The sequence below is a fragment of the Panthera tigris genome, chromosome A2, assembly GCF_018350195.1.
Source record: "Panthera tigris isolate Pti1 chromosome A2, P.tigris_Pti1_mat1.1, whole genome shotgun sequence".
NCBI lineage: Eukaryota > Metazoa > Chordata > Mammalia > Carnivora > Felidae > Panthera > Panthera tigris.
This window is the reverse complement of record NC_056661.1, coordinates 19,085,608-19,110,631: the sequence shown is the minus strand read 5'-3', so window position 1 is coordinate 19,110,631 and position 25,024 is coordinate 19,085,608. Positions and strand designations below refer to the sequence as shown.

General features: G+C 58.0%; 1 protein-coding gene across 2 annotated transcripts in view; it reads right to left on the bottom strand.

The window, feature by feature from the left end:
- SEMA3F (semaphorin 3F) overlaps positions 1-18,864 on the bottom strand; it is a 29,243-nt gene extending 10,379 nt beyond the window's left edge. For both annotated transcript variants that reach the window (XM_042979000.1, XM_042979001.1), the window contains exons 1-5: positions 18,824-18,864; positions 14,722-14,881; positions 676-836; positions 529-591; positions 293-412 (exon numbers count right to left, since the gene is read on the bottom strand). In XM_042979000.1, the coding sequence (XP_042834934.1) occupies positions 293-412; positions 529-591; positions 676-836; positions 14,722-14,833 (456 nt within the window). In that variant the 5' untranslated portion in view covers positions 14,834-14,881; positions 18,824-18,864. The remainder of the gene's footprint in view (positions 1-292; positions 413-528; positions 592-675; positions 837-14,721; positions 14,882-18,823) is intronic.
- Positions 18,865-25,024: the final 6,160 nt, after the last annotated feature.

The following is a 25,024-nucleotide window of genomic DNA, read 5'->3' as shown; positions in this document are numbered from 1 at the left end:
CAGGAGAACTGTTGCACGTATGGAGCGAGCGCTTACTACATGCCAGGCACAGTGCTAAGAGCCTTGGGAGCGTTAGCTCACTGCCTCCTCCTCACACCGACCTGTGAGAAAGGCAGCTATTAGCCCCATCTTCAGGTGAGGAAACCGAGGCTCTGAGAAGTGAAAGAAGTCACTCACCCAAGGTCACAGGGCTGGAAAGTAGTAGGGCTGGGGCTCAAGCTCATCCTCCCATCAGAACCCTGGCACGTGGCCACTAATGGGGCAGCACAGGGCCAGGGTGGGCACGGCTTACCTGGGCACGGCGGCCACGGTTTACATAGGTGCACATGGGGTTGTAGGCGCCGGTCCCACACACATACAGGTGTGTTCGGTTCCAGGGCTGGATGAGCCTGACGAAGTTCCCGCACTCACCCTGGGGCCAGAGGGAAAGCCAAGGAGGTGCCCAGATGCCTTTCTGGCCCCACTACCTCCCTGAGGTCACCTGCCCCCACGCCCCCCGATGCCACCTGTAGACCTCTCTGCACTCACATTGCCATCCTTGCCTGAGAGCACACACTCCTCAATGCGCTGTGGGGAAGCCGCCCAGTGGATCTGCCAGAGACAGGGATCAGAGGGTGCAGCCCTGGGGCCCCATGTTCCTCATCCCCCCAACCTGGCACCTGGGCTGGCCCTTACAATGAGGGGCTCGCGGTTGATGTCATGGAGGTCCAGGGACAGCACATAGTCTTTGCTGCCCACGTACATGCGGTCATGGTCCTCGTCTTTGAGCAGGATTCGGTAGTCGGTTGTGTTGAGCAGGAAGTTGAAGAAGTGGGCAGTGCCTGTGGCCTTAAGTTCTGTGGGTGGAGGTCAGGGCAGCAGTTAGGATCCTTGGGGACCAGCCAGACATGTCCCCTTTGACGGGGGGGGGGGAACCCCTACCACACAATTGTCTTAAACCCCTAGCTTCCCCTCTAGAGCTTACTGAGCTCCCTCTCTAGTCCCTGAGATGCTGAGAGGAGAAAGTGGGACAGGTGGGCAGGCCAGGGAAAGAGCCACACCCAGAGCTAAAGCCCTGACTCATGGGCAGCCCCAGCCAGTCTCTGGGTCCCAATGAAAGCCAGTGGGCGTGGACCAGGGCACGTGATAGCATCAAAGAGTCTTTGCTTAGCTGGGGGTTAATGCTCCCACACTCAGGGTGGGGCCTGCTTTCCACAGGGGCCTAAAAGGGTTAACGAGCTGGGGCGTTGGGGGTGGGGGGCAGGTGCATCCAGGACAGCCTGCAGACGCTGGCACAGATTGGGATGCCCTGTCCTCACCCCAGCTACCCACCAGACAGAAGGCCAAGCTGACACACACTATGGTCCCCACCTTGTCTGAAGCTGGTTAGCCAGGACACTGAAAAGCCCTGCTGGAGCTATACTGTCCAACAGAACTTGGGTTTCCCCCAGATCCCACTGGGCTGCTGCAGGTGGAATTTTCAGGCCACTTTGAACCAGCCAGGAATAGTCTTTCCTGGGAAAGAAGCCCTCCCCCTAGCACTAGTGTCCCAAGCCTGGGGGCAGGGTCCCGTTGAGTCCTTCATTTCTCTTCTGCATGAGTCTGGCAGCCCTGGCCCTCCCATCCCCAGACTGCTGGGGGAAAGTCCTCATTTCTAGGGATGAAGGACAGGAAGGAACTTGGCCAGTGACAGGCCAATGACAAACACAGGACTCTAGAAAACTTGGGAACCTTCCTCTGGGATGGGGAGAGCCAAGGGGTCTTCTTGTCAAGCCCCTCCTCCACCCACCCCCAGCTATTTTTAGCTCAGCAGGAGAGGAAAGATTATAGTGAAGGTGACGAATATTCACCAGCACAGGAGGCTTGAGATGGCGGCACACAGAAGAGCACATGCATGTGTGCATGTGGCTCAGGCACGCACGTGTGCACACACATGTCCTGCACCAGATGAGGCACTCATGAAGGCGATCATACATATACCATCTTCCCACATCACAGCTGGTAACCCATTTCCTAGGTGAGGCAATCAAGGGGGAGTTCTGGAAAGGGAGAACAGCTGAGATCCGAGGCCCTAGATGCCATCCGAAGATGGGACCAGCAGGTGGCCTCATCCCATCAGTCAAAGTTGACCTTGACTCAGGCAGCTGTCTCTGACTGGCCTGGCTGACCATGACCCCTGCTGTGTGCTAGGACCCTGAAGTGGAGCTGGAGGGGCTGTGCCTGAGAGCAGCTTCGGATGGGAGCTCCAGGATGTGCTGAGATGGGCCTGGGAAGTGGGCTGGGAGCCAGGGGACTCCCACAGCAGACCCAGAATTACATCTGAGGGGCTGGGTGGGGGGGGCAAGCAAAGGCCTTGCCCTGCCCGGCCCTGTGTGGCGATGAGAGAATACAGGTGATGACCTTGGCCAACCGCTGGGACGCAGGGACGCCAAGGGATCAAAGGGCCGATCCCTGCCTGGCTACGGCTTCACCCGCCTGTCCGGCGGTGCCTCTGAAGTCCTAGGCAGGGCAGCCTGGGCACCTGTCCTGCACCTGTTGTTGGGCCACTTGGAGTCCCCTGCCTGACCAGCCATAGTGACAACAGGAAAGTAAACACTCCCCCACCCCCAGGGCCAGGAAGCAGCCAGAGAGGAAGTGGGGCTGCCAGCGGAGCCCCCCCAGGCTGGGACAGCCCGCCAGGGGTTATTTATACCCCGGCTGGGGGCACGGTCTCTGTTGTACCCTTACCCGTTCTACTGGGTTAGGGGGCATTTGGGGGCCAATGGAGGAGAGGGAGGCAGGGGTTCAAGTGTGTACCTACTTTTCTCTACCTAGGGTAGAGTAAGCTCCAAATACCTAGCCCCAAGGACATCTACCCTCCATCCCTGCCCAGTCTTGGGTCTCTGTAATTTGGAACCCCCTTCTGTGATCCAGTACCCAAGCCCCAAGTCCAAGTAACCCTCCACAACTCAGAGCCCCAGCACTCCAGGCTCCATCCCCTTCTGTGAAAAAGGCAGTGGAGAGACCATTCATTCAGCAGACCTACATGGGGAGCAGGAGACTCCCTATGATCTGACATCCTTCCTCCTAAACCTACAGTCCCTGCTCCCTAACCCCTGGGTGGAGGTGGGGCTGGAGGGAGCCTCCCATTCACTCATCAAGCACCTATTATGTGCAAAACCTTGAGCTGACAACATCTGATTTACAGATGAGCACAGCAAGGCAAGAGAAGAGAAGTGACAGGACCAAGAGCATAGGGATAGGATTCCCACCCAGGTCCATGATCCTTGGGGCTAAAGGAGATGCAGGCCCAGGCAAAGCCAGTCCTGGTGGTGAGCACTACCCACTGGGAGGGCAAGGCCTGAAGGTAACTCTCCCTCCCTCAACAGGGCATGTGACTCAGGACCCCTCCCTGTGGCCATGGGATATGGCGTCAATGGCTCTGTTGTCACAGGACATGATGTTTTGGTCACTGTGGAAACTTTGAGGGGGAGCCCCCATGAGGCCATGTGGGGTGGGAAAGGGGTGGGACCAAAGTTCAGGAATCTTTGACTTTGGCGTGGGCTTTATGACCCCAGTCAGGGCACTCTGTCCTCATTTTCCTATCTAGACCATCTCTTGAGCCCTCCTAATACTGACACTCAAGGTGATCCCTGAAGGTAAGGGTCTTGCTTCGAACTCCGGGAAATGCTGACAGCAGAGTATTTCTTGGGACTTCCCCCCACCATCTTTCATGGGCTGTCTCTGCCTTGGTGGGGACAGGAGAATGGGATGTGGTCCCAAGTTCTTTCCCCATGCAAGCTGGCTCCCAGATGTCACCATCTCTTGGAGGACATCCTGGCTATACTATTTCCTAGTGCTGGGTGAGGAGCAGAGAAGGCCATGGGGCAGGAAGGGGCTTCCTGTTGACTCAGCCCCAGCCTTCCCCTAACTCTAGCCTGTCTCCACCCCACCCTCAACTCAGGAGCAGAGTTAAACCCTGAATCATCCATCTAAACCCAGCTTACAGAAAGGAAAACTGAGGTGGAGAAGGATGACTTTTCCAGGTCCCCGGAGTAAACTGGGTATAGGGCTGTGGACATAGCAGTCCATGGCTGCAGTGCTCATCTCACTCATGTCAGATTGTAGGAAAGAATTAAAACAAGAGTCCCCATGACAGCCCTGTACTCCAACTCCAGACGGGAAGACTGAGGCCCAGAGGAGAGTGGTGCTCACCTCAAGACATAGGGTGAGAAGTGAAACTAGTATCCTGTCCCCCTTCTCTAACCTGCCATAGGGCAAAGGAGCTGGAGGCCTTCATTCTTCCAAGAAGCCTGGCACAGAGCAGGAAGTGGGCCAGTAGTCCTGGGTTTCCTGCTCTGACACCTGTAGCATCAGCAGGGCTAGATCCTCCTGGCCCCCAGCCCCACTAAGGAGCAGAGACTTGGGCCAAGGGGAACTGGGGGTCCAAGGGGGCATCTGTTGTGGGGGTCGGTGTTGACCTGGCCTTGCCATGTCCTCAGGCCTGTCCTCTCCTCTGCTCCACTTATCCCAGGCCCAGCTCTGATAGCAGGAGTGTCACCTATCCCCCATCTCCATGGCACTACTGAGGGAGGGCTGGGGCACAATCAAAGGTTCTGTGGATGTCAGAACTCAAGTCTGGATAAGCTTTGACCTTGGGGAGAGAGTATGGTGTGCCCAGATAATGCCTCCTGGGAAGGGCACCCCACTCCCATACCCTCACCCAGGCTGGGCACAGGTTGGGTGGGGTGACATCCGGGAAGGCTTTTCCCGTCATTGGGAAGGAAGAGCCTTTTCTGGCATCAGACACCTCATTTCCGCAGCCGTTCCCAGCCTCTAGAACTTCCCTATGGCCATTAGACACTCAAGGTCCTGGCCCAGAATGGCCTGGCAAACGTCCAGAGGCAGGAACATTCTTAGTCCATAGGGGTTTAGCCTTGGGGGTCTCTGTTTCCTCCCCGCTGGAAGCAGCTGATGCCTCACTTTAAAGGATGTGGTGGGTGTGGACAGCACTAAGGAGGTGTGTGTGCAGCCCTCACCCGAAGACCCCAAGTGGGCGGCCCTGACCCCTGCTGCCGACCCCTGCTGCCCGTCTCTAGGACACGGGCTCTGTTGTCAGTGAGGCAGGGGCTGCTGTAAAAAGGGGGTCCTGGAGTGGAGGTGGTACCCCGCCCCCTTGGTTACAGCCTCACAAAGCAGCAGGTCCTGACTGACAGTGTCACCTCCCCTGGCTGTGCTTGAGTACTGGAGGTGATAGAGGGTCTCTGAAGCCCAGCCCTGACCTCCGACCTCATGTGGGCCAGAGCAGCCCTAATCCCTGAGCTAAAGAAAAATGAGGTTGGGGGTGAGAGGTGGCGGTGCTGGCCAGGGTCTCTGTCAGTGCTTTATCCTCCTGCCCTTCCAAGGAAGGAAACTGAGGTGGACGAGATGTCAGCACTGGCGGCAGAAGGAGTGGCAGGGTCTAGACAGTCTCTACTGGATGCCCCAGGGGGCTCTAGGGAGGGGTGGCCCCCAGCCCCTTATGACCCCCCCCCAAAGCTGTGAGGGGCCCCAGAGGAAGGCCTGGGGGCTGGGCTGGCCCCCTGGCTCCCAGCCTAATCCTCTTTTAATGAGCGGCCAGCCGGAAGGCCTCAGTCCCTGGCCGCAGCCTTACAACCCTGGGAGCCCCAGCCAGACTGAGCTGGGGGCAGGGCAGCCCCTGAAGCCTTTCCATGCACCTTCCCTCCCCCTCACTCCCTCCCCCCCCCCCTCCCCGCTTAGCACACCCACCTCATTCATACCCCAAAGCCAAAACCTAAACACTGGCTAGGCCAACCCAGGGCCCCAGCATCTGCAGGGATATATACCAGGGTGACATCTGTGTTGTGCTCCCATGGACTCTCTTGGGCATTTACCATTAGTTCAGGGTCAGGTCCCACATGGAGCTGGACAGGGGAGACTGTCACAGCTGATCCAGGGGCTTGCTGTCTCAGTCCCTTTTCTATCCGGGGAATGTTCTGAATGGGAATTCCTAGAAACCAGACCTAGGGTTTAAGCTGCCTCTTCCCTGGGGGGTAGGTTCCAGTTCCTCTGGCCCAAAACCCCTTAATATCTGTCCCCTCCAACCCATTCCTGAGCCAGGCTTTCCATATTGGACACCCAGAGGCCTCCCCAGGAGCCATCCACACTCGCCCCCCCCCTTCCCCCCAGGCAGGTGAGCCAGGTCGGTGCCAACAAAACCAATTACAGCCGCTCTCACCCAATTAGCAACTAATTATGGCCTTGTAGTCCATTCAACATAATTAACATGTAAATGACTCGGTGTGTTTATATTCAATAACTGCTCTGATTGAATTTAATTTAAAAGTCTGAACTAGGGACCCAGTTACCGTATTTCACCATCTAGAGCAGCCACTTCCTGGGAATGTCGGCTCCTCCAGGGGAAAGGGACACAAGACCAGGGTGGAGGGCAGAGGGACAGGTGCTGTGACACTGGCCCAGTCCTGGTGAGGGTAGGGATGGCTGCAGTCCCTATACTCTGAAATGCTACCCCAGGGGTGTGGGAAGGTAGTGAAGTCTGAAGAGCCCCAGTGGGACCCTCAAGTTGGGAAATCCTCTGGAACTAGGGGGCCCCTCTTAAGGGCTACTGTAAACATCCCAGCTCTTCAGTAAACACCAAGCCAGAGCCAAGCTGGAGCCACCCAGCTGGGCTAAAGCTCCACTGTAGGCTTCCCTCCCATTTTGGGGGCTGGGGGCTGGGGGCTGGGGGCTGGGGGCTGAGGGCTGGAGCCTGGGGCCAGCAGGCTCAGCCATGCTATTCCCACGCCCGTTCCGCCCCAGTGCCCGCCTACTCCGCCCAGGAGAGGACAGGCTGGGGGCACAGCTCAACCTGACCCAGGAAAAGCCAGGAGGGAAGACGCAGCAGGGTCATACCCTGGCACACACTCCAGCTGGAAACCCAGGGTTCTACACCTCTCTCCCACGAGGATGTCCAATAACTTTTGACTGTTTTGTCCCAGCAGGTAGGGAGCTCTCTAGCCTAGGTGCTCCAGTGATCCCTGCCCACCCCCATGGCACCTGATCATCTGGGTCTGGGCTGGTGACGGAGCCAGGAGGACCCTTGTAGGTCCATGTAGGACCCTTAACAGCGTGTGCAGATGCCTATGAGGACACCTTTGGGCATTTACCAGCCAGGCAGAGCTCAGAGCTCTACCCGTTTGGAAAGGACACAGCGCAGGGGCAAAGCTGGCTTGCAGGGACCAGGCAGCCCCTGTGCATGGGGTAGGAGACAGCAGCCTGGGCCAGGCAAGCAGCTCACACAGGAATGTGCCCCAAGAAGCATGAAGGGGGTTGGGAAGACAGTTGGCCCTGTGGGGAGGGGTCGCACTGATCCATTTCTCAGGTGGGGAGAGTGGATCAGGCCTCCAGTTCCACTGGCCTCAGGGGTCCACTCCGCCTCCCACATTCCAGACCTAGCCCGGAAACCCCTCACTCCTTCCCCCCCTCCCCCGCCACCTCCTCCCTGACTGCAAAAGACAACAAACTCTCCATGGCTCATTTATTCCGATAAATCAACCAGACGGACAGGCCAGGATGGGACTGACAGGCTAGTGGGTGTCAAGACCCTCCCCCTACCCTGCACCCAGCCCCCATCTCTGTTGCCCTCCTTGGACTCCTGGGGTCCCTACAAGCCCTTCATGTCACCCACCCAGAGAGTCCCAGGATGTCCGGACAGTCTCAGTCTCCTTCCCAGCATTCAGATGGGGAAACTGAGGCATTGAACAGACAGATGTGTACTTAGGGTCAGCCTTAGGGGATGCAACAGGACAGAATTGGGAGACCAAACAGGACTCAGCTGGTCACCAGTCCAGGAAGGCAGTGAGTTCTCCACACAAGCCTGGTGCTGGGACAGGAGGGTGTTAAACAAAACAAACGACAGCGACAGCGACAGCACAGGCTGCCCTGGGCAGAGGCCCCCTGGGTGTTGCAGGAGCCCACAGGGCCCCTGAGTTCTAGTTGTTCCTCAGCCAGTTGTAGCGTCTGACCCAAAGGGACCCACCATGCTGGCCGACCGGCAAGTACACAGGCAGTGGACGCTGCCCTTGGAGGGAAATGAGAGCATCAGCACCAAGCCCTAAGTGGAAAGAAACATGGCTCTTGGCTGGGTGCAGAGACCTCAGAGGAAAGAGCACGTCCGGGTAGGAAGCCAAGGAGGGGGTTAGGGTGGGGATGGGAGGGGTGGAGGCAAGGGGGGGGATGAGGGGGAGGGAGGAAGGAAGGAAGAAGAGTGGGGGAAGGGGGATCTGGAGCTGAGGCCTCACACCCCAAAGACTTCCTGGTCCCTGGAGGGGCCTGTTGCTTTGGGGCTGTCCCTGCCTTACAGAGATGCAGCAGATACCCGTACTTGCCAGCAGCCCCGGTGAGAACGCCACAAGTCAGCCTAGCTGAGGCCTCCCTCCCCCACAGGCAAGCCTCCTGGATCCTAGGCCAGCAGCCACCACCCAGGCCCATTCGTTGCTGGGTCAGGACCAGTGGTCAGGGTCTGGAACCCAGGAGGCCTCCACCCTCTCCCTGAGACTGCTAAACAGCCTGGGGTATGTTGAGGGGGGAGAGCAGTAGTGGGGGAGGGGTGGAGCGGTGGCAGGGTGGGAAGCGGTGGCTACAGGCCTGCCAAGCTCAGGCACCCACGTGAGCTGAGCTTTGGATTCAGACCGGAGCCTTCTGGCATCCAGGCCTCTGGCAAAGGCCCTCTTGCTATTTCTAAGAAAAATGCAGCAGGAATCTTCTCTGCTTCTCCAAAACTCCAAGGGCTCCCTTGAGACGGGGCTCAAATTCCCAGGACAGTACCAGGCCAGGCCAGGCAACCATGCTCTCAGCCCAGTGGTACAGATGCCCAAGTGAGCAAGGGGTCCAGTCACCCCTAACACAAGCTGTAGGAGCCATAACAGTGCTCAGAGAGGGGTCACTGTGGCTGCTCATGGGTCCCAAACAGAGTGGGGAGCTTATCTCAGTGTGGGGAGCTCCCTCCAAGGCATGGCCCTACCCAGTGCACCTCTCTCATTGGATTTTCCTCACCATATGTATTTGGTGCCTTTGCCATGAGGAACAAAGAGCTTAAAAACCACAAGGAACAAGTACAAACGCTATGTCAAAGCAGCAAGAGCAGGACTCCATCCAGTATCTTGCCCTTCCCCCAGGTATTATGGCACACACACCTCACCTCTGCTTCCTGCTCTTCCCTCCCACAGTCTCCCTGCCCCTGTTGAGATGCAGCCTCCTCCAGGAAGCCTGACCGGATGCCCATGATAGTGGCATCCTATTTCTGCCTGACCCCACTCCCAGAACAGGGCTCAGGGTACCTTCTGCAGTCCTTTCCAAACACCGTCACCTTCACCAAAGGTTAGAAATCTCAAGGGAGAGGTGAAGTAGTGCAGAATTCCTTGGGCCTCCCCCAGGACCAGCCCTCACCCCTCTGCCACCCTCAGCATAGCTCCTAGTTAGGAAGTCCCGAGACTTCCTTCACAGGAGCCATAACTGCATTCACAAAATTAATCCTCCCACGTGAGGCCTCCCAGTGAGGCCAAAACCATTCTTATCCCCACTTTACAGACAATGCAGCAGGGACACAGAGAGGCTCACTACTCAAGATCTATCCATGGCCAGGATGCAAGCAAAGCAGCCTAAGCCTTCAGGATGCTGCCTGCACTGAGCCACTGCGGTCCCCACCTTACACAGGGGGAGCCAGGTCCTGGAGAGGCTAAGCCACCTGCCCAAGGTCACACAGCTGACAAAGGTAGAAGGCAGGCTTGTCTGCCTTCAGGGACAGTCCTCTCAACCACCACCACCTTCGAATCCTACCAAATTTAAGTCCCATGGAAGGAGCTGGAGGTCTCCCAGGGGTCAGAGGCCAAGTACCCATGGCTCTGAAGACAACCTCTGGGCCCCCCGCCACCCCTGGAGGGGTCACAGGGTTGGAGGTGCATACATACAGGTGCAGACAGCCAGGAGCCCACTCTGAGGCCACTGCCTCCAAAGCCACAGAGTGAAAGATACCTTTATGGGCCAGAATGAGATTTTTATCTTGGCGGTTTCTCTTTAAATTCTTTATGATTACGAAGCAGCGGGGGCTGCCAAGGAACATGATTTACTCCTTGAGCATGCACCAGCTCCTCACTCGGTGCCAAGGGAAGCTGGAGCCAGAGAGGGAGGGGCGGGCGTCATGCCAGGGAACCAGAGACAAGGCCTGTGCTGCTGAGGCCCAGCTAGTGGCGGTCCCGTTTGAGGCTTGGCTGGACCTGGAAGGACCACAGCTGAAGGCCCCCAGCCCTGAACTGGCTGACTCAGGCTGGGCCTGAGACAGGTTCTCAGCAAGTACCAGGACCTGCTCCATTCTCTCCACGCGCCAATTGCTGGCCAGCTGAGAGGCAGCCAGCCTCCAGGACCTCCCAACTCCCGAAGTGGCCACTTCCAAGTCCCCTCTCAGGAGTAAGGCAGTTCCCATTTCCTGGAAAACTGAGATCCTAAATGCAGGAATCTGGGCTCAAGTTCACGCTTTGGGTCTTCCTACCTCCCTCCTCCTGGCTCATCTGGAATACCAGCCCCTCCCTAGTTTGCTAGCTCCAAATCCCACTGTAGCTATCAGAAACACCTGACCTCTACCCAGTTCCCTGGTGCCACCTCTGGCCTCTCCCCAACACCTCCTCTTCTGTGTTCTGAATCTCCTAGCCTCCTTTGGCTGGCCAGGGAGCCCCTGGGGAGGCAAGGGCACATCCCCCACTCCTCACTGTGCAGTCAGGCCTGGGGGTGGGGCAATGCTCCATCAGGGCTAAAGGCACTTCCACCTGAACCCATATTCACCCACTCTTCATCCCCCCCTTGGGTGAAGTAAACGGGCTATGACCTCTCCTAACCTCCAATCTCATCATTTCCTAACAAGGAGACCTGGCCACTCTGGTTCTCTGATGCCACATGCAGATGACGTAAGTAGTGGCACTATTCTGGGCCATTAGCCCCATGGGCTCAGAGGCTGGGCTGGGGTGGGTGCATAGGCAGTGACCAGCACCTACCCACTCACCCTCCACCTACAGAGTGTCCTTCCCCACAGAGCAAGCCAGTTATGCCTGGAATTAGAGAAGATCCAAACTCCAGGGCTACTCTGAACACAGGAGCCCTTTCCTCTCCTGGACCCTTGTTTTCCGTCTCCAAAAGGAGACAGCTTCCTAGGGGACTCTGATCAGTAGTGGACTGGGATGATGGAGGGCTGGATTTACAGGAAATAAGCAAACCCAAGTGCTGTTGCTTCTGTAAGCAGAGGGTATGAGAAGCCTGCCCAGTGCAACCTCAACCCTCTCCTTAGGAAATGAGGCTGGGAAGGCTAAGGCCAGCACTGCAGGATCCTGGAGCCCTGTCCCTAGCTCATGGAAGAGGGCTATACCTGCTTCCCCCAGTCCACCCTTCACTCTCTTGGTCCTGAGACAAGCTCAGACATCAGACAGAGCCAGGCTCTAGCTGTTGCTGAGTGACAGGAAACCTCACAGAAAACCCATGGAGACCCCTCTCAGGCCTCGGAGACACCACCATATGGTTATCATCATGGGTACCTACTGTTACTTCTATTATTTTTATCCTTCCTGACTCTTCTGCTCTATCTCCCTACTCCTGCCTTGGTTTCCCCAGTAGCCCAGCCACCTCATGTCATCACAGGAAGGACCCTTTTCCTCCACCAAACACCTCTTGGCCCCTGTGTCCTGGCCAAAGCCAGCCCAGGCAGCAGGCAGCTGCATATTGTGGGGGTGGCTTCCTGGGATAAAGTAAACATTCCCCAAGCTGAACAAAGGACCTGGCAGGGCACTCACACCTCCCTGCTGCAGAGGGAGGTGGTGCCCCCTGGCTTGGGTCATCTCAGGATGGGGGAAGGGAAAGCTTTTTCTCCTAGGCTTGGCCAGGGACTCTGGGGTTAAGGGGACTCCAGACAAGGATGGGTGGAGGAAAGGGTCCTGCTGTCCAGGCTCTCTGGTCCCAAGCATCCATGAGCTCTCAGAGGACACCTCATCTCTCCTGGAAATCTTCCCCACTTGACCCCTCACTTCTGCCTGACCTTGGCTGTGTTGCTAATGGAAGCTCAGGAGATGGGCCATAGGAGCCCCCCCCTACCTGGACTCTAACTGAACCTTGGGCCCCTTCTCCCTTACACTTTCTCAGCTTTTGGCCTGGCTGGGGTGCCCAGGCAAATGCACAGGCAGCAAGCCCAAGCCTGGTCCAGTTCCTGCCTTTGTTCCTTTAGCTGCCCTGGGCAGTGTGTGGCCCCTCATGCCAGCACCTCCGGCTCGGGAGGGTCTGGCCCAACCAGGCCGGAACTAGCACCTCCCAACTGCAGCAAGACCAAGGTGGGGGGTGGGGAGGGCCTAGGTTGAGTCCCTGGGGCCTGGTATGCCAACTGCTATATCCAGGCAAGGCACAGAAGGAGAAACTGAGGCATAGAGCCAAAGTGACCACCAGCGCTTCTGAGAGCAACCCTCTCTATGAACCTCAGGTATGCCTGGGAGAAGAAGCCCCCACCCCCCCACCCCTTTTCTAGTCCCTGGCCTGGCTGTGAGATCCCAGTTTCTATGGCTGATGGTATCCATTCTCTGTAAATGCTTAGTGAGGACCTACTCTTCACCAAGGGCCACTTTGTGTACATGACTGTGCTGAGACGGTCCAGCATGGGGGGTGGATACATAGGGCCTGGTTCACAGTAAGCGCTGGGTTCCCAGGTGGCACTGACCAACTGGATGTCCATTATCTTTTCAGACAGTCTGACTGAGACTTGTTCACTGCAGACCCCTTGGTACTCAGCATGGGGGCCTGGCACAGAGTAGGGACTCAAGTATCTGCTAAATTAAGTGATTTCTAAGCATACAACTAGAACATGAGGTAAGTGGGGAATGGGGAAAGTCATCCAGGGCCGGGAAGCCTGTGTGTGTGAGGGCACAGAGACCTGGGATAGGGTGGCCCCAGGCACCCTATGGCCCCACCCCAGGCTGCCACAGCAGTCAGCACCATAGGCTGGCTGCCAGCAAGCTGGGCTTTTAGTCACTGCGGGTGTCGGCTTCAGAGCTAATTGAGAAGGAATCGACCTGACCAATGTGGGCGTCAGCAAGGCCAGGACACCAGGGTTCTATTTCTGGCCTCGCCTCTGCCTCCTGCCCGACCTTGGCCCTGCCCTTGCCTGAGCCTCGGTTTCTCTCTCTGGAAAACAGGAACAAAAGTCTTTGGCCCTTTGTCTCTGGAGATCTAAGAAGGTTTAAAAGGAGCATATAGAGGAACTCCCTAAGTCTTATCTCTCTTGCTTCCCCTTATAGGTCTCCAGGGTGATGACAAAAATACTACCCACGGTGGATGTCTGGGTTCTAGGGTCCCAGAGGTATGAAGACAAGCCCCCACCCCCCTTGCCCTGGTGGGGGGAGGGGATGCTCTGCTCCCCCTGCCGGCACCCTGGGCTGGGAAGGGAGTGAGGGGGGGCCAGGCCCCTTCAAGATTTATTAATCTGCTCTAAGGAAATCCACCAGGGAAGCATGGAGGTAACGGCAGAATAAATCTCTCCCCTTCCCAGGCCTGGGGGCAAGGGGTACTCTTACAACCAAAAGCATCACCCTCAGCCCATTCCACAGGCCCCACACTGGACTTCTTCCAGGTGCATCTTCAGAAATGCACTCCTCATTCCCCCCATCGACTCACATGGTGGGATAAGGACAAGGGAGGGGCTCTGCTGGGGACATGGGGACGTGGGAACATGGTGAGGTGGAGGCTGGATCTCGGCCAAACCTGAGGAAGGAAAAGTCAGCCCAGCCTTTCACCCCAATATGTGTGCCCGGAAATCTGGCCAGCCAGGGCTGAGTGGGCCCCACCCAGGGCAGCCCACTGGACACAGTGACCTTGGGCCAGAGGAGAACTCAGCAGTGACCCCAGATCCCCCAGATCCCAGCATGGCTGCCACCCCTTTCCCCAGGCGGAGGGGAGAATCTTCTGATCACACAGACCTTTGAGGAAGTGGCTCGTGAGTGAGCCATTTGGACACCCTGAGTGTGTGCCATGTGTATTCACCTGCCAGTGGGTGAGGTACAAAGGCAATGAAGCTGGGGAACCTCTCACTCTGCGGACCCCAACCCATCATTAAAACCTTCCAGTGACTTCCAAAGCAATGTGTTCATTGGGGATCTCAGGAGCTCAGACCTGTCTCTTAGCATGTGTTCTCCTTCAACTAGCCAGGTAGCCTGCCCTCCCCTCACAGCCAACAGCACCCTCCCTGATTCCTGGGAACCTCTCCCATCTAGAGACCCACACCCCAGCAGAGTAGGTCCTGCCTCTCCAGCTTCCTGAGGCCTCAGTGTCTGCCTGACTATCTGCCCTTCCACCCCAGGGACCATCCAGGGCAGGACCAGACACAGAGCTGTGGCAAGGAAGGGCTTCCACAAGTTTGGAGGAAGTGGCATCTCTCTCTCCCCAATTATCTATCACACAGAGGAAGGCACTCCGCAGACCCTAGGCCACCCAGCCTGAGACCCCACATTCTGCCTCCAGAAGGGGCCCAGACTCGGGAGACTTCTCTGAAATGTCTACGTGGCCCGTTCTCCAGCCTTTCCTGGAAAGTTACCATTGTCCTTCTCCTCCCCACCCACACAACCAGGGTGACCCATGTGGCTGCACAATATGTCTTTTTTGCCTTGTCTTCCCTGTCTCCTCAGCATCGGGCCAAGCTCTGTGGACAGAGGATGAGGATGCCAGGGCAAGGCAGCCTCTTACCTTTGAATGAGAGCCGGACCCGGGGCGTGGCTGGGAGGTGGTCCTGGGTGGGGGTGGCTGGCCAGGCCCCAGTCAGTAGGGAAGCCCAAAGGAGAAGACCAGCAACAGGCATTGTGGGAGGGGCCTAGGGCCCAGGAAGCAGGCTCGGCTGTCTGGACACCTGGAAAGGGGGAACCAAGATCAAAATGTATAAGGCAGATAGGGGCGTCCTCCCCTACCAACTCTCCTTGCTCACACCCTCAGCCTGGGACCATGAAAGCCCCAGTGTGCAAACTTGATATACTTTTTTGTACCTGCCTTTGTCTGGGAAGGTGTAGCCAATGGGCCTGAAGACCAAACAACCAGGTGCAGCCTAGGGTCACCAGAGCTAACAGGGGCCACTGGAGACTCAAACAATGCCCCCCGCCCCAGCATCCTGAATTCCATTCACAGGGTCCTGCTGAAGCAAGCAATCTTACAGTCCCCTCCAGTTCCCAGCAGGCTCTCTCTTTTGTGCCCACCCCCAACCAAATGGGCTGCTCCTTCCCTCGCCCACCTCAAGGATTGGAGGAAGAGATGGATCCAGTCCTGCCTGCTCCAGCCAAACCTATCCTCCCAGTACAGGGAAATTGAACCTGATTACTGGGGTAGAGGCATGGGAGAGAGTGGAGGATAAGTGAGACACACGCAGACAGCCCAAAGTGGGAGAGACAGCAGCTAGAAAAGGGGAGGCAAAATCTGAAATCACAGCAGGAGGGATCCAGGTAAGATGTACAGAAGGACTTGCTGCCAGATGAGTTCCAGCTCTGCCTCTAGAGAGCAAAGAAAGTGGAGCTGGGATGGCCAACAGGCCTGGGGCGGGGTCTGAGCCAACCTCGGTGTCCTCAGAACCCCCATATCCCAGCAGGTCCAAGTTTTGATACTATGTTTTTCAAATATTGTCTCCCCAGGCAGGCTGGCTGTTGGGTAAACGCAGCCCAGCACCAGTTGTCAGAACATATTGCTCCCTCCCGGCAAAACCCAGCGCCAATTCCCAACCCCCCCCTACCCAGATACACTGGGGGTGGGGGCACCAAGAATGACAGTGTGAGCCCCATCCTCCAGGTCTGCCCTGTCTATTCTCTTTTCCCATGGGAGGCAAGACCCTAGGCCCATTTCTAGGACCCTGGAGTAGGGTGACAGGTATTGTGGCCTGTTAATCCCCTGCACTGGCTGCCATATGCTGAGGCAAGGCCCAGGATCCACATCTGTCAGGCTCCACGCAACAGACCCTGAGGCCTCCCTAGACCCACCTCCCCTGGAGCCCCGGAGCCCTTGCCTCTCCTACCAGGGCAAACCACTGGTGGTTCTTCAGACAGGAAGTGCAGCTTCAGGCCTCCTGGCCCATTCCCCAGGTGGTGCCCTCTGTGGGAACACCCTCTCCAGAGTGCCTGACACACCTCTCAAGTTGCTTCAAGATCCCCCACCCATCACGAAGCTCCCTCCTGGGGAGACTGGCTGGAGGAGGGGAGAACAGAACCAGCCCCTCCCCCAGTCTGTTGGGGCACAAAGCTGGTGCTGACTGAATAGCAGGCTCTGGTGAGAGGGGGCAGGTAGGAGAAAGGGCTGTAGAGCCACCGTCACCCTCCGATACACCTGGGAGGCCCCCACTAACAGTTGTGGATATACACACGTCCACACTTGCATGCCCACACACGTCCTCACAAGCATGTGTTTGCTCAAGAACTTGACCTGCTAGTGGGGTGGGGCTCAAGGAAGCTGGGGAACACTGTCCTGGCTTGGGGAGGGCAAGATACAGTCTGGGTCCCTCAGAAACCTTTGATCCTATGTATCAGGGGGCTCAGGTTAACTCACATCCCCCCCCACCCCAATAACCTCATTTCTTCTGCATCCGTTGTGGTGGTAACAAGCGCAGGGTCACCAAGGACAGCATTAGAGCCCCCAAGGTATCCAGGAAGGTGGAGGGGTTTGCCCCACTGGGCCCTTACAGGGACCTCTCACAATGCCCTGGCCCTTTAAAGGAGTGAATGGGGGGTGATCAAGTCTGCTGGGGCTTCAGACCCAAGTCCAGGCTCCCTCTTTGGCCGCATGAGGGATGGAAAAGAAGAGAAGAGGGAAGGAAGAAGAGGAAGACAGGGACAGAGAGAAGGAAGGGGAGGGCACTTCCACAGCTGCTTCCCCTCTGCCAGCCCCTAGATGTATTCCACTTAGCCTCGGCCTCAGAGAAGCCCCCAGTCAGGCGAACCAGGTGGGTGGACAGAGAAGGAACAGCCACCGCCACCTGGGAGCCCACCAGGAGGAGAGCCGAGAAAGAAGGAAAGAAGCCTGGCGGGAGGGAGCAAGGGAGGGAGGCAGGCGGGAGGGAGGAGGAGAGAGGGAGGAGAGAGGGAGGGACGGAGGAGAGACGTTCGAACAAAGAACCGAGGAGCTGGGGCTGGCAAGGGGTGCAGAGAAGGGGCGGCCAGACAAGGGGGTCTGGAGGCACCTGGGGGTAGCGCAGGGGGCTAGGTGGTCGCACCGTCTGGCCTGATCCAGACCTCTCAGGCTTAGAGTGAGGTGGGGGGTGGGGGGCGGTGAGCAGCTTGCCTCAGAGAAGGGAGGTTAGCTCCTCAGAGCTGAGAACTGCCTGGATGGAAGGGAGGCAGGAGCAGGGGCTGCGGGGGAACACGGGATGGAATTATTAACAGCACCCCAGCCCTAAAATATCCCCTCTACCCCCAAGCAGGCCACAGATCCTTTCTGGCTCCTTGGCTTCCCCCTCCCCCAACACCCATGGACCAGGAAGCAGAGCTACACCACCACAGCTGGGATTGAAACCCCCCTTTCATGGTCAGGGGTTTCCCAGTCAAGGTCACCTGGGCTCAGTTTCATCCTCCCCCTCAAGGTATGCCTGACAGAGCATGGGGGGCACTGAGGCTAGGCTGCTGGCCTTCTCTCCCCCAACCCTAGCACTTCCGGGCTTGGCTCCTTCAGAACTGAGGGGCAGCAGCAGGGGTAGGCTTGCCTGGTGCCCTTGCCTTCCAGCACACCTTACCCTATGGGTTTAGGCACACTTCCTGTGCAGCCTCAGAAAAGGCCCCAGCTCTATCCGACTCCCTGGGCTGGGATGAGCCTCCCAACCCCTGAATACAGTTTCCCCGGTCTCTGCAACTAGGACAGGGGCTTCTGGGAACCTGGGTGAATTCAGGAGAACTGTAACCCACAACCTGGCCCAGCTCCAGGGTGGACACACCAGTGCCTTCAGGTAATCCCCCTCCCCCAGGTGTTCATGGGCTGGTGTTCTCAACACAGTTATCTCAAGAATTGTAAGTTATTTAAGCAGCCAGCCCCTCAGCCTCAGCTCCAGCTGACCCATCCTGCCAGCCCTGCCTCACTCCTGGGCTACCTTGACACTCTCTGGTCCCACTTGCTCTAGGTGAGCCCACCAAGCTCCTAGTGTCCCCTGCCCATTTCACCACTGGGGCCCCAGCCTGCCCAAATGGGAGGGCTTAACAGGCTCTCCTACCTCACCTACAGCCCACAACCAGGTCCCTAATTCAAGCAAGATTCCCTGCTGGAAAAGCAAACCCAAGCTGGCAGCTGGGGGTCAAGGGGCTAGCACAGGGTTCGGAGAAAAGCTTCAGGGCTGGAGGTCCTCCTGCCTTGCTGATCTGGGGGACCCTCCACGTGGGATCTGCCAGTACAGCGCTTCCCTTACAGCAGATGATCTGGATCAGGACACTGAGGCAGAACAGGCGCACCTAAGGGGAAGAACGCTGCCTGAGGCGTTAGTGGGAAAGAGCTGACCCAGGAGAAGGGGTATCTGCTCCAGGAACGTGGGGGGTGCTTGGGAGCACCCACCCACTCAGAATCTTATGATTAAAAAGTTGCTTTGCACACTGGTGACCCCGCAGGACACACCAACCATACATCTCTATGTCCCACCGATGATAAGGGAACAGGCAGCCCGGACAAGTACGGCGCCCACTCCAGTCCTATCTCCCCTGCATCCTCGGGAAGCCCGCAGCCTCTCCGATCCCCGCGCCCCGGACACTTCCGCAGAGTTACAATGCCCCAGGTCCCAGAGGGATCGCGGGGTGGCCCGACACCCTGCCGGCTCCCTCCCGGTTCCCGCCGCACTCACCTCCTCCGCGGCGGCGGGGCCTGGGCTCCCGGGCGGCGGGGGCGGCGGCGGCAGAGCCGCTCCCGGTTGGGCCGGCCGGCGCTAGCGGCCCCCCGGGGCCATGGCCCTGCCCGCGCCCTCTCGCCGCTGTGCCTGAGCCGGGGTCGACGCCGCGGCCCGGGTTTTAACGGGTTCTGTGGGCTTCGGGCGCGTCAGCAGCCGAGGCCCCGGGCCCCAGCCCGGGCCATGGGAAGGCTCAGGGGCGCTCGGGGCCGCCTCCCCCCGGGTGGGCTACGGGCGCCCCCTGGCCGGCGCGCCGAGGGCGCATTCCCCGGCGCGGGGCGCGGGCGACGGCGCGCGCTCGGCTTAGGGGAGCTGCGCTTGGCTCGGCCCGGTGGTGCTCGCCTGCTTGCTGAACTGGGGCCGGGCGGCCGCGCTGGGCTGCGCCGCTCCTCGCGACGCGCCCTTGCCCTGTGCTGCACTCGGGGCTCGCCGGACCGCGGCCGTTCGCTCCCTCGCTCGCTCTGGTCTCGCGGCCGCCGGCGGGACGGGGCGCTCGGAGCCGCGCGGGGAGCGCAGGCAATTGGCCGCCCGTGGGCGACATTTGCATAGCGCGGCCCCGCCCCGCCCGCCCCGCCCGGCCCCACCCCCGGGGCGGGACCCGCCCGGCCGCCGCCCCGCCCCCGCTCCACCTGTCCGCGGGCTGGGCCCGGGGCTCCCGGGCTGTGGGGCAGTCCGCGCCAGGGGAGACTAATCTGCGCCCCGCGCCCCCGCCCTGGCTTCGCGGGCGGCGCCCCCGCCCCGCCCTGGCTTTGTCTCTCCGTGGATACACCGTGCACACCGCGTCTGGTGTTTACTCGGGCACTCAACTCCCTGGCGGGAAGGGCGGGCGCGCCGGGGAGCAAGGAGCCTGCGCTCACCTGCTCACCCCCTGCCGTGTCACTCCTTCCCACTTGCTGCGGGCCGCGCCTGGCCCCGCGCGTGAGTCCCGCAGCTTAGGACCCAGGACTGCCCCAGCCGCTCAGCAGGTGGCGGTGCAGCCCCTGGGACGACTGGCATCGCTGGACCTGCTCGCTGCCTCCAGCCCAGGCCAGGTCAGCAACCCAGCCTCACGGCTCTGTCTACTCACTCAAGGGCTCCCTGTGATTCCCCAACGTCCAGCCCTATTTCAAGCCAGCAGCCCGATGCATCCATCCCTTATAGTTCCATACTCCTAGAGAAGCCAGATAGGCTGGGTGGGCCTCCTCTCCTAAAAGGGACATTTGCTTTCAAATGGCCTCGTGATGACCCCAGGACCCAGCAACTGAGCCAGAGGCCTACCCTGATCCCAGGAAGGGACCAGACACCCAACCCAACCCCCAAGGCCATGGCCTCACCAGCCAGGGCCACAGTCTGAGCCCTACCCCATGCACTTTGCTGAGGTCCCAAGGGGCATGGGCCCTCTTTGTCCTCTCCTCCCTTCTTTCCCTTCTCCCTCTTCTATTCCCTCCTCTTCCTCTTCTCTCTCCTTTTCTCCCTCTTCCCTCTCCTGTCCTTTCTCTTGCCCCCCCTCCTTTCCCTTCCCCTTTCCTGTCTCTTGCTCTGCCTTCCCCTCCTCTTCACCCTCTTCCCTTTCCCCTATTTTTCCTTCTTTTCTTCCTCTTTTCTCTTCCCCTCCTTCTTCTTCCTCCCCTTCTCCCTCTTCCTCCTCCCCCCTTCTCTTCCTGGCTAATAAGACCCCTTGGAGAAGGCATCTCTCTCTCTGATCTACTGACTGGTTGACTGTGAATGTAGAGTGGAGTGGGATGGTAAGAACCCAAGTGAGGGTCTTCTGTCCCCAATTTGGAGTGCTGGCTCACATATTTCAGGCAGAGACCATTTGAAGCAAGGAAACACCAGCCTGGAGTTATGGTGGCTGCAGTGACAGTGTCTGCACCCCTACTGTCTGTTACGTCTCATTTAAAATACTGTGATAATTGTCCCTCCTCACCCCTACTCCTCGTACCAGGGTCATCCCAAGGCCACCACCATCACTGTGGTTTCCAACACCATCCCTTACACACTCCCCCACCCCCATGCCCAGCTTCCCTGGTGTTCTCATAGCCTGGCCATCGCTGTCACCACCCCCAGCATCCTCATCATCATGGTCACTAAAGCAGAACTGTTAGGACTTGCCAAAGATTCCAGGGTGCTGGGTTGGGAAGAAAAGAAACTCAATCGACTTGTCCATGGAGCTCCACTTAGACCCACAGAATGGACATAGTACATGGAGTCCTTCTGAGGGGGTGGGGGTGGGGCACACAGGGAGAGGGAAGAGACCTATAGCTGAGCCCACCTCACACAATGGAATGCCAGTTCTCTCCTAACAATCTGAGAAAGCTGAGTAATAGATATAAATAAAAGCAATCATTGCAGCAGTGAATCCACACAGCACCCCTGCCTGGTTCCATGCTGGGTTGGCCATCTTGTATCATGATATATATTATTATACATATAAAATATGCATTATTGGAAGGAATACAGTAGACCCTCCTACAATTTACCTTCAATTTAGGGGTCTAAAGACGCCTTGAGCCCAGCCCCAGATGCCACATTGGGAGGCCCTGCACGCTGCCAGCAGAGTTTATGATTATTTACACCCAGGCACTTCACAATCCCTCTGAGAAGCAGGTTCTACCATCAGTCCGTCCCCATTGTAGAGATGAGGAAGAGGACCCTGGGAGAAGCAGGATAAGGTGTGTAACCACTATGCTGTGGTGTCAGAAAAAGGTGGCCTTTTCAGGAGTTATTGGAAGGCTCCAAGACGGAAGGACCAGGCCACGGGGCCCACATGGAGCCAAGGGCCTGCAACCCAGACAGGCGCTCGGGGGCTGGCAATAAGTGCTGGAGCCCGGCGCAACACTAACGGAGCTTAATAAATCTTCACTGAATGAATAAGAGAGCAAATCCCTGCAACACCAGATCTAAGAGCGAACATGAGCCAAGAGCCAAGAGGCCAGGAGCCAACTCCTGGTCCTACCACCTAGCTCCTCTAGACTAGCTGCCCCCACCAAACACTTTCCCTGCCACCCAGAGTCCTTCTGTCTTCCTCTCCAAAAGCTACTCAGCTTCTAGCTCTACCTGAGAGCCACCTTGGATGCCCTGTGGGGTCACCTGAAGTGAGACAGCCAGGCCAGGCTGACTTCCCCCTGCTGGGCCTCCCTCCCTCTTCTGTGGGACACTCAGATCTCAGGTATGCTTCTTCTCCAGCTCCCCCATGGCCCATCCTGGTTCCAGTCTGGATACACGAGGTAAGGGCAGACATAGAGACATAGAGACCCCTCTAGGGTCCCCCTCCTGGAGTAGCCCCCTCTCCCTTTCAAATGGGCTCTGAGTACCTACAAGATAGACCCTTGGGGTGACATCCTGAATGTGTAGCCTTGGGCTCATGGCTCAGTCTCCCAGGGCTTCTGAGATGCTACAGAGCCCACCAACAGGGGTTACAACTGGGAAGGAACTGGCCCCCTTTGTCCCAGTCCCCACCCGGGGTGATGGTGCTGGCAGCAGGCAGGAGCACTTTGGAGTTTTTTCCCCCAAACACTCCCAGCTTTTCAACCTGGCCCAGCCTTTGTTTCTGCTCGCACTCATGCCTGTTTCTTTTCCTTCTGGCTCTTCCAGACTGTGCTATGGGGGACTGAAAGGCAGCCCTGGGCCTCCTGCTGCCTGTCCATCCTCTATCTGCCTATCCTGTCTGCCTTTGTCCAATCTACCTCAAGTGGGGTGAGAGAAGCCTGCTATACTGGGTAACCTTGAGAGATTTTCTGCCCTTCCAGCCTCAGCATCCGGAAGGGGAGATGTGAGAGGCCTGGGCCTCAGGGACCCACCATGCCCCCTGGATGAAGGTGGCAACTAACCCAGCGCCCCCTCCTCTGGCCCAGTCTCGGGGGAACCTGTTTCCCGGGCCTAGCAGGCTGAGCAAGCCCTGGCCCGCCCAGCCCCAGCGTTGCTGGCTCAGGTTTCCCCACTTTCTGGTTTTCTCATCTCTCCTGCCCCAGGCGCAGCCTGATCTCTGGCCCAGCCCTCACCGCCTCCCGGAACTGGATCTCAGAGACAGGGAGTGTTGGAAAGGGGGCCCCCAGGAGGGGGGTGCAGGGCGTTGCTTAGGCAGCACTGGGAGGGGGGCAGTGAGGAGTCCCTGCAGCCCAGGCTCAGGATGGGGTTCAGCTCAGCCTCCTCCTGCCCAGCCGGTCTCAGGGGCTGGCTCCGAGCCCATCAAAACCTGGAACAACCCACCTCCCTGGCTGCTTCCCAAACCCTCCTCTAGGCTTTTTCTGCTGCTGTCCCCTCTACCAGGAATGTTCTTCCCAGATTTCAGCACCACTGTCGACTGAGTTTCCTCTAGACCAGAGCCCTTGGCCACCTCCTTCACCCTCAAACACTGTCCCCTTCTGCACAAGGTGCCAGCTTACTTTCTGGAGGCTGCCTCATCCTCCCCTGCCCTGCAGGCAGAAGCTCTACACTATCACATCTCTAGGTCTTTGCACATGCTGTTCCCCTATACCTGGCATTGCTTTCTTATTTCCTTCTAGAGCCTTCAGGCCTCCCAGGAAGTCAATCCCCATGGCTGAGTCAGGAATTTCCTTGGGCCTCTGTGGGTCCTGCATCCCCAGTCAGCCCCTAGGAGATGCTGCCTGGGACCCAGGTCTCTCTGAGTTCAGAGTGAACAAGAGAGGGGGACACAGGGCTCCAAGATCCCCACATGTTACTTTACTACCTTCATCCAGTGTATGTATGTGTGTGTGTGTGTGTGTGTGTGTGTGTGTGTGTGTGGTGAGGGAGGTGGGGGTTGGGTGGGCCCAGGCTCGGCTGGCTGCCAAGTGACCCATGACCATCGGTCAGCCTGAGCATATCCTGTTTAGACAGAAGCCAGACAGTCATCCCTCACCCACTCAGGCCTGCCCAGCCCCTGCCGGAGAGTCCAGGTCTTGGGCCTAGAGCTCAATCCTTATCTGGCTCCAGAGAGGCCTCCTCTCTAAGAATTGCGTTGGGAATTCAGTGTTTCCTCTGCCCTCATAGCAGAGACCTTTACTGAGAGTGCTGAATGCTGAGTCAGTAACTGTCGGGTAGCCCCAGCCACTGGGTGGGGGTGGGGGGAGTGGAGCCTGGCTTAAGAGATAGGGTCTGTGTGGAAAAGACCTTGGATCTGAAGTCCACCTGTGAGCACCCACCAACCACTCCTTGGCTTTGCCCAACTCATTTGGGGCAGCTCCATCTTTCCAGCTACACAGGCCAAGAAGCTATAGAACCAGCCTGGACTCCCTGTCACATCCACATTCAAACCATCAGCAAATACTTGCAACATCATCTTAAAATATCAGATGAACACTGCCCACCTTCTCCCTGGTCACCAGCTCTGCAGCCATTGCCTATGCAGCCACCACCTCCATGGCCAAACTTGTCCCTTTCCTGACAAGTACACGTGTCTCCTTCCTGGGCTCCTATCTTCTGCTCTTGACTCCTACAATCTAGTCAACCAGGATCCACAGAGACCCTGTTAAAATGGAAGCCGGGCCAGGTCTCTCTTTTGCCTAAAGCTCTCAAAGGCTCCTACTTTGTCGCGAGTCAAAGCCACGTCCTTACAGTGGCCAGCCCCCTCAGCCCCTTCCCGACTTCTGACTCCTGTTCCCCTGCTCTTGGCCACAGTCTCTTCATGCCTCCTCTTACACCACTCCAGACTCAGGGCTCCAACAGTGACTTTTCCCTATGCCTGGGTGCCCTGCCAACAGACTTTCATGGCTTACCTCCTTCAGGTCTCTGCTCAGGTAATAGCTGACCGCCACCACCCCTGAATGGGAAAGAGCTGAGCCTAGGGCCCTCTGATCAGAGACTGGGAGCTGCTTTTTACCCTCATCTGGGGCCGTCTTCTCACACTCACCTGGAGCTGAGGATGGGGCAGGGATGGGTGCCCATTTGCTGTTTCCTCCTTTACTGAAGAGCTGAGCTGGGAAGAGAGTATCTCAAGCTGCAGCAGCAGGGACTCAGGGTAGACTCTGCCTTGACTTAAAAGTCAGTGAGGCTCCAGCTGTGAGACTCCAGAGGGTCAGGTATAGCCCCTTAGGCAGAGCTATGCCTCAGAGCTAGGGGGGACCCGGGCAGCCCCCGACAAAGATGATGGTGATGGGCTGTGATCCGTGGGGTTTCTGGCTGCCTCTCAGGCTCACATCTGCTGCACACACCCCATCCATGTGTCTGTGTGGCCACAGT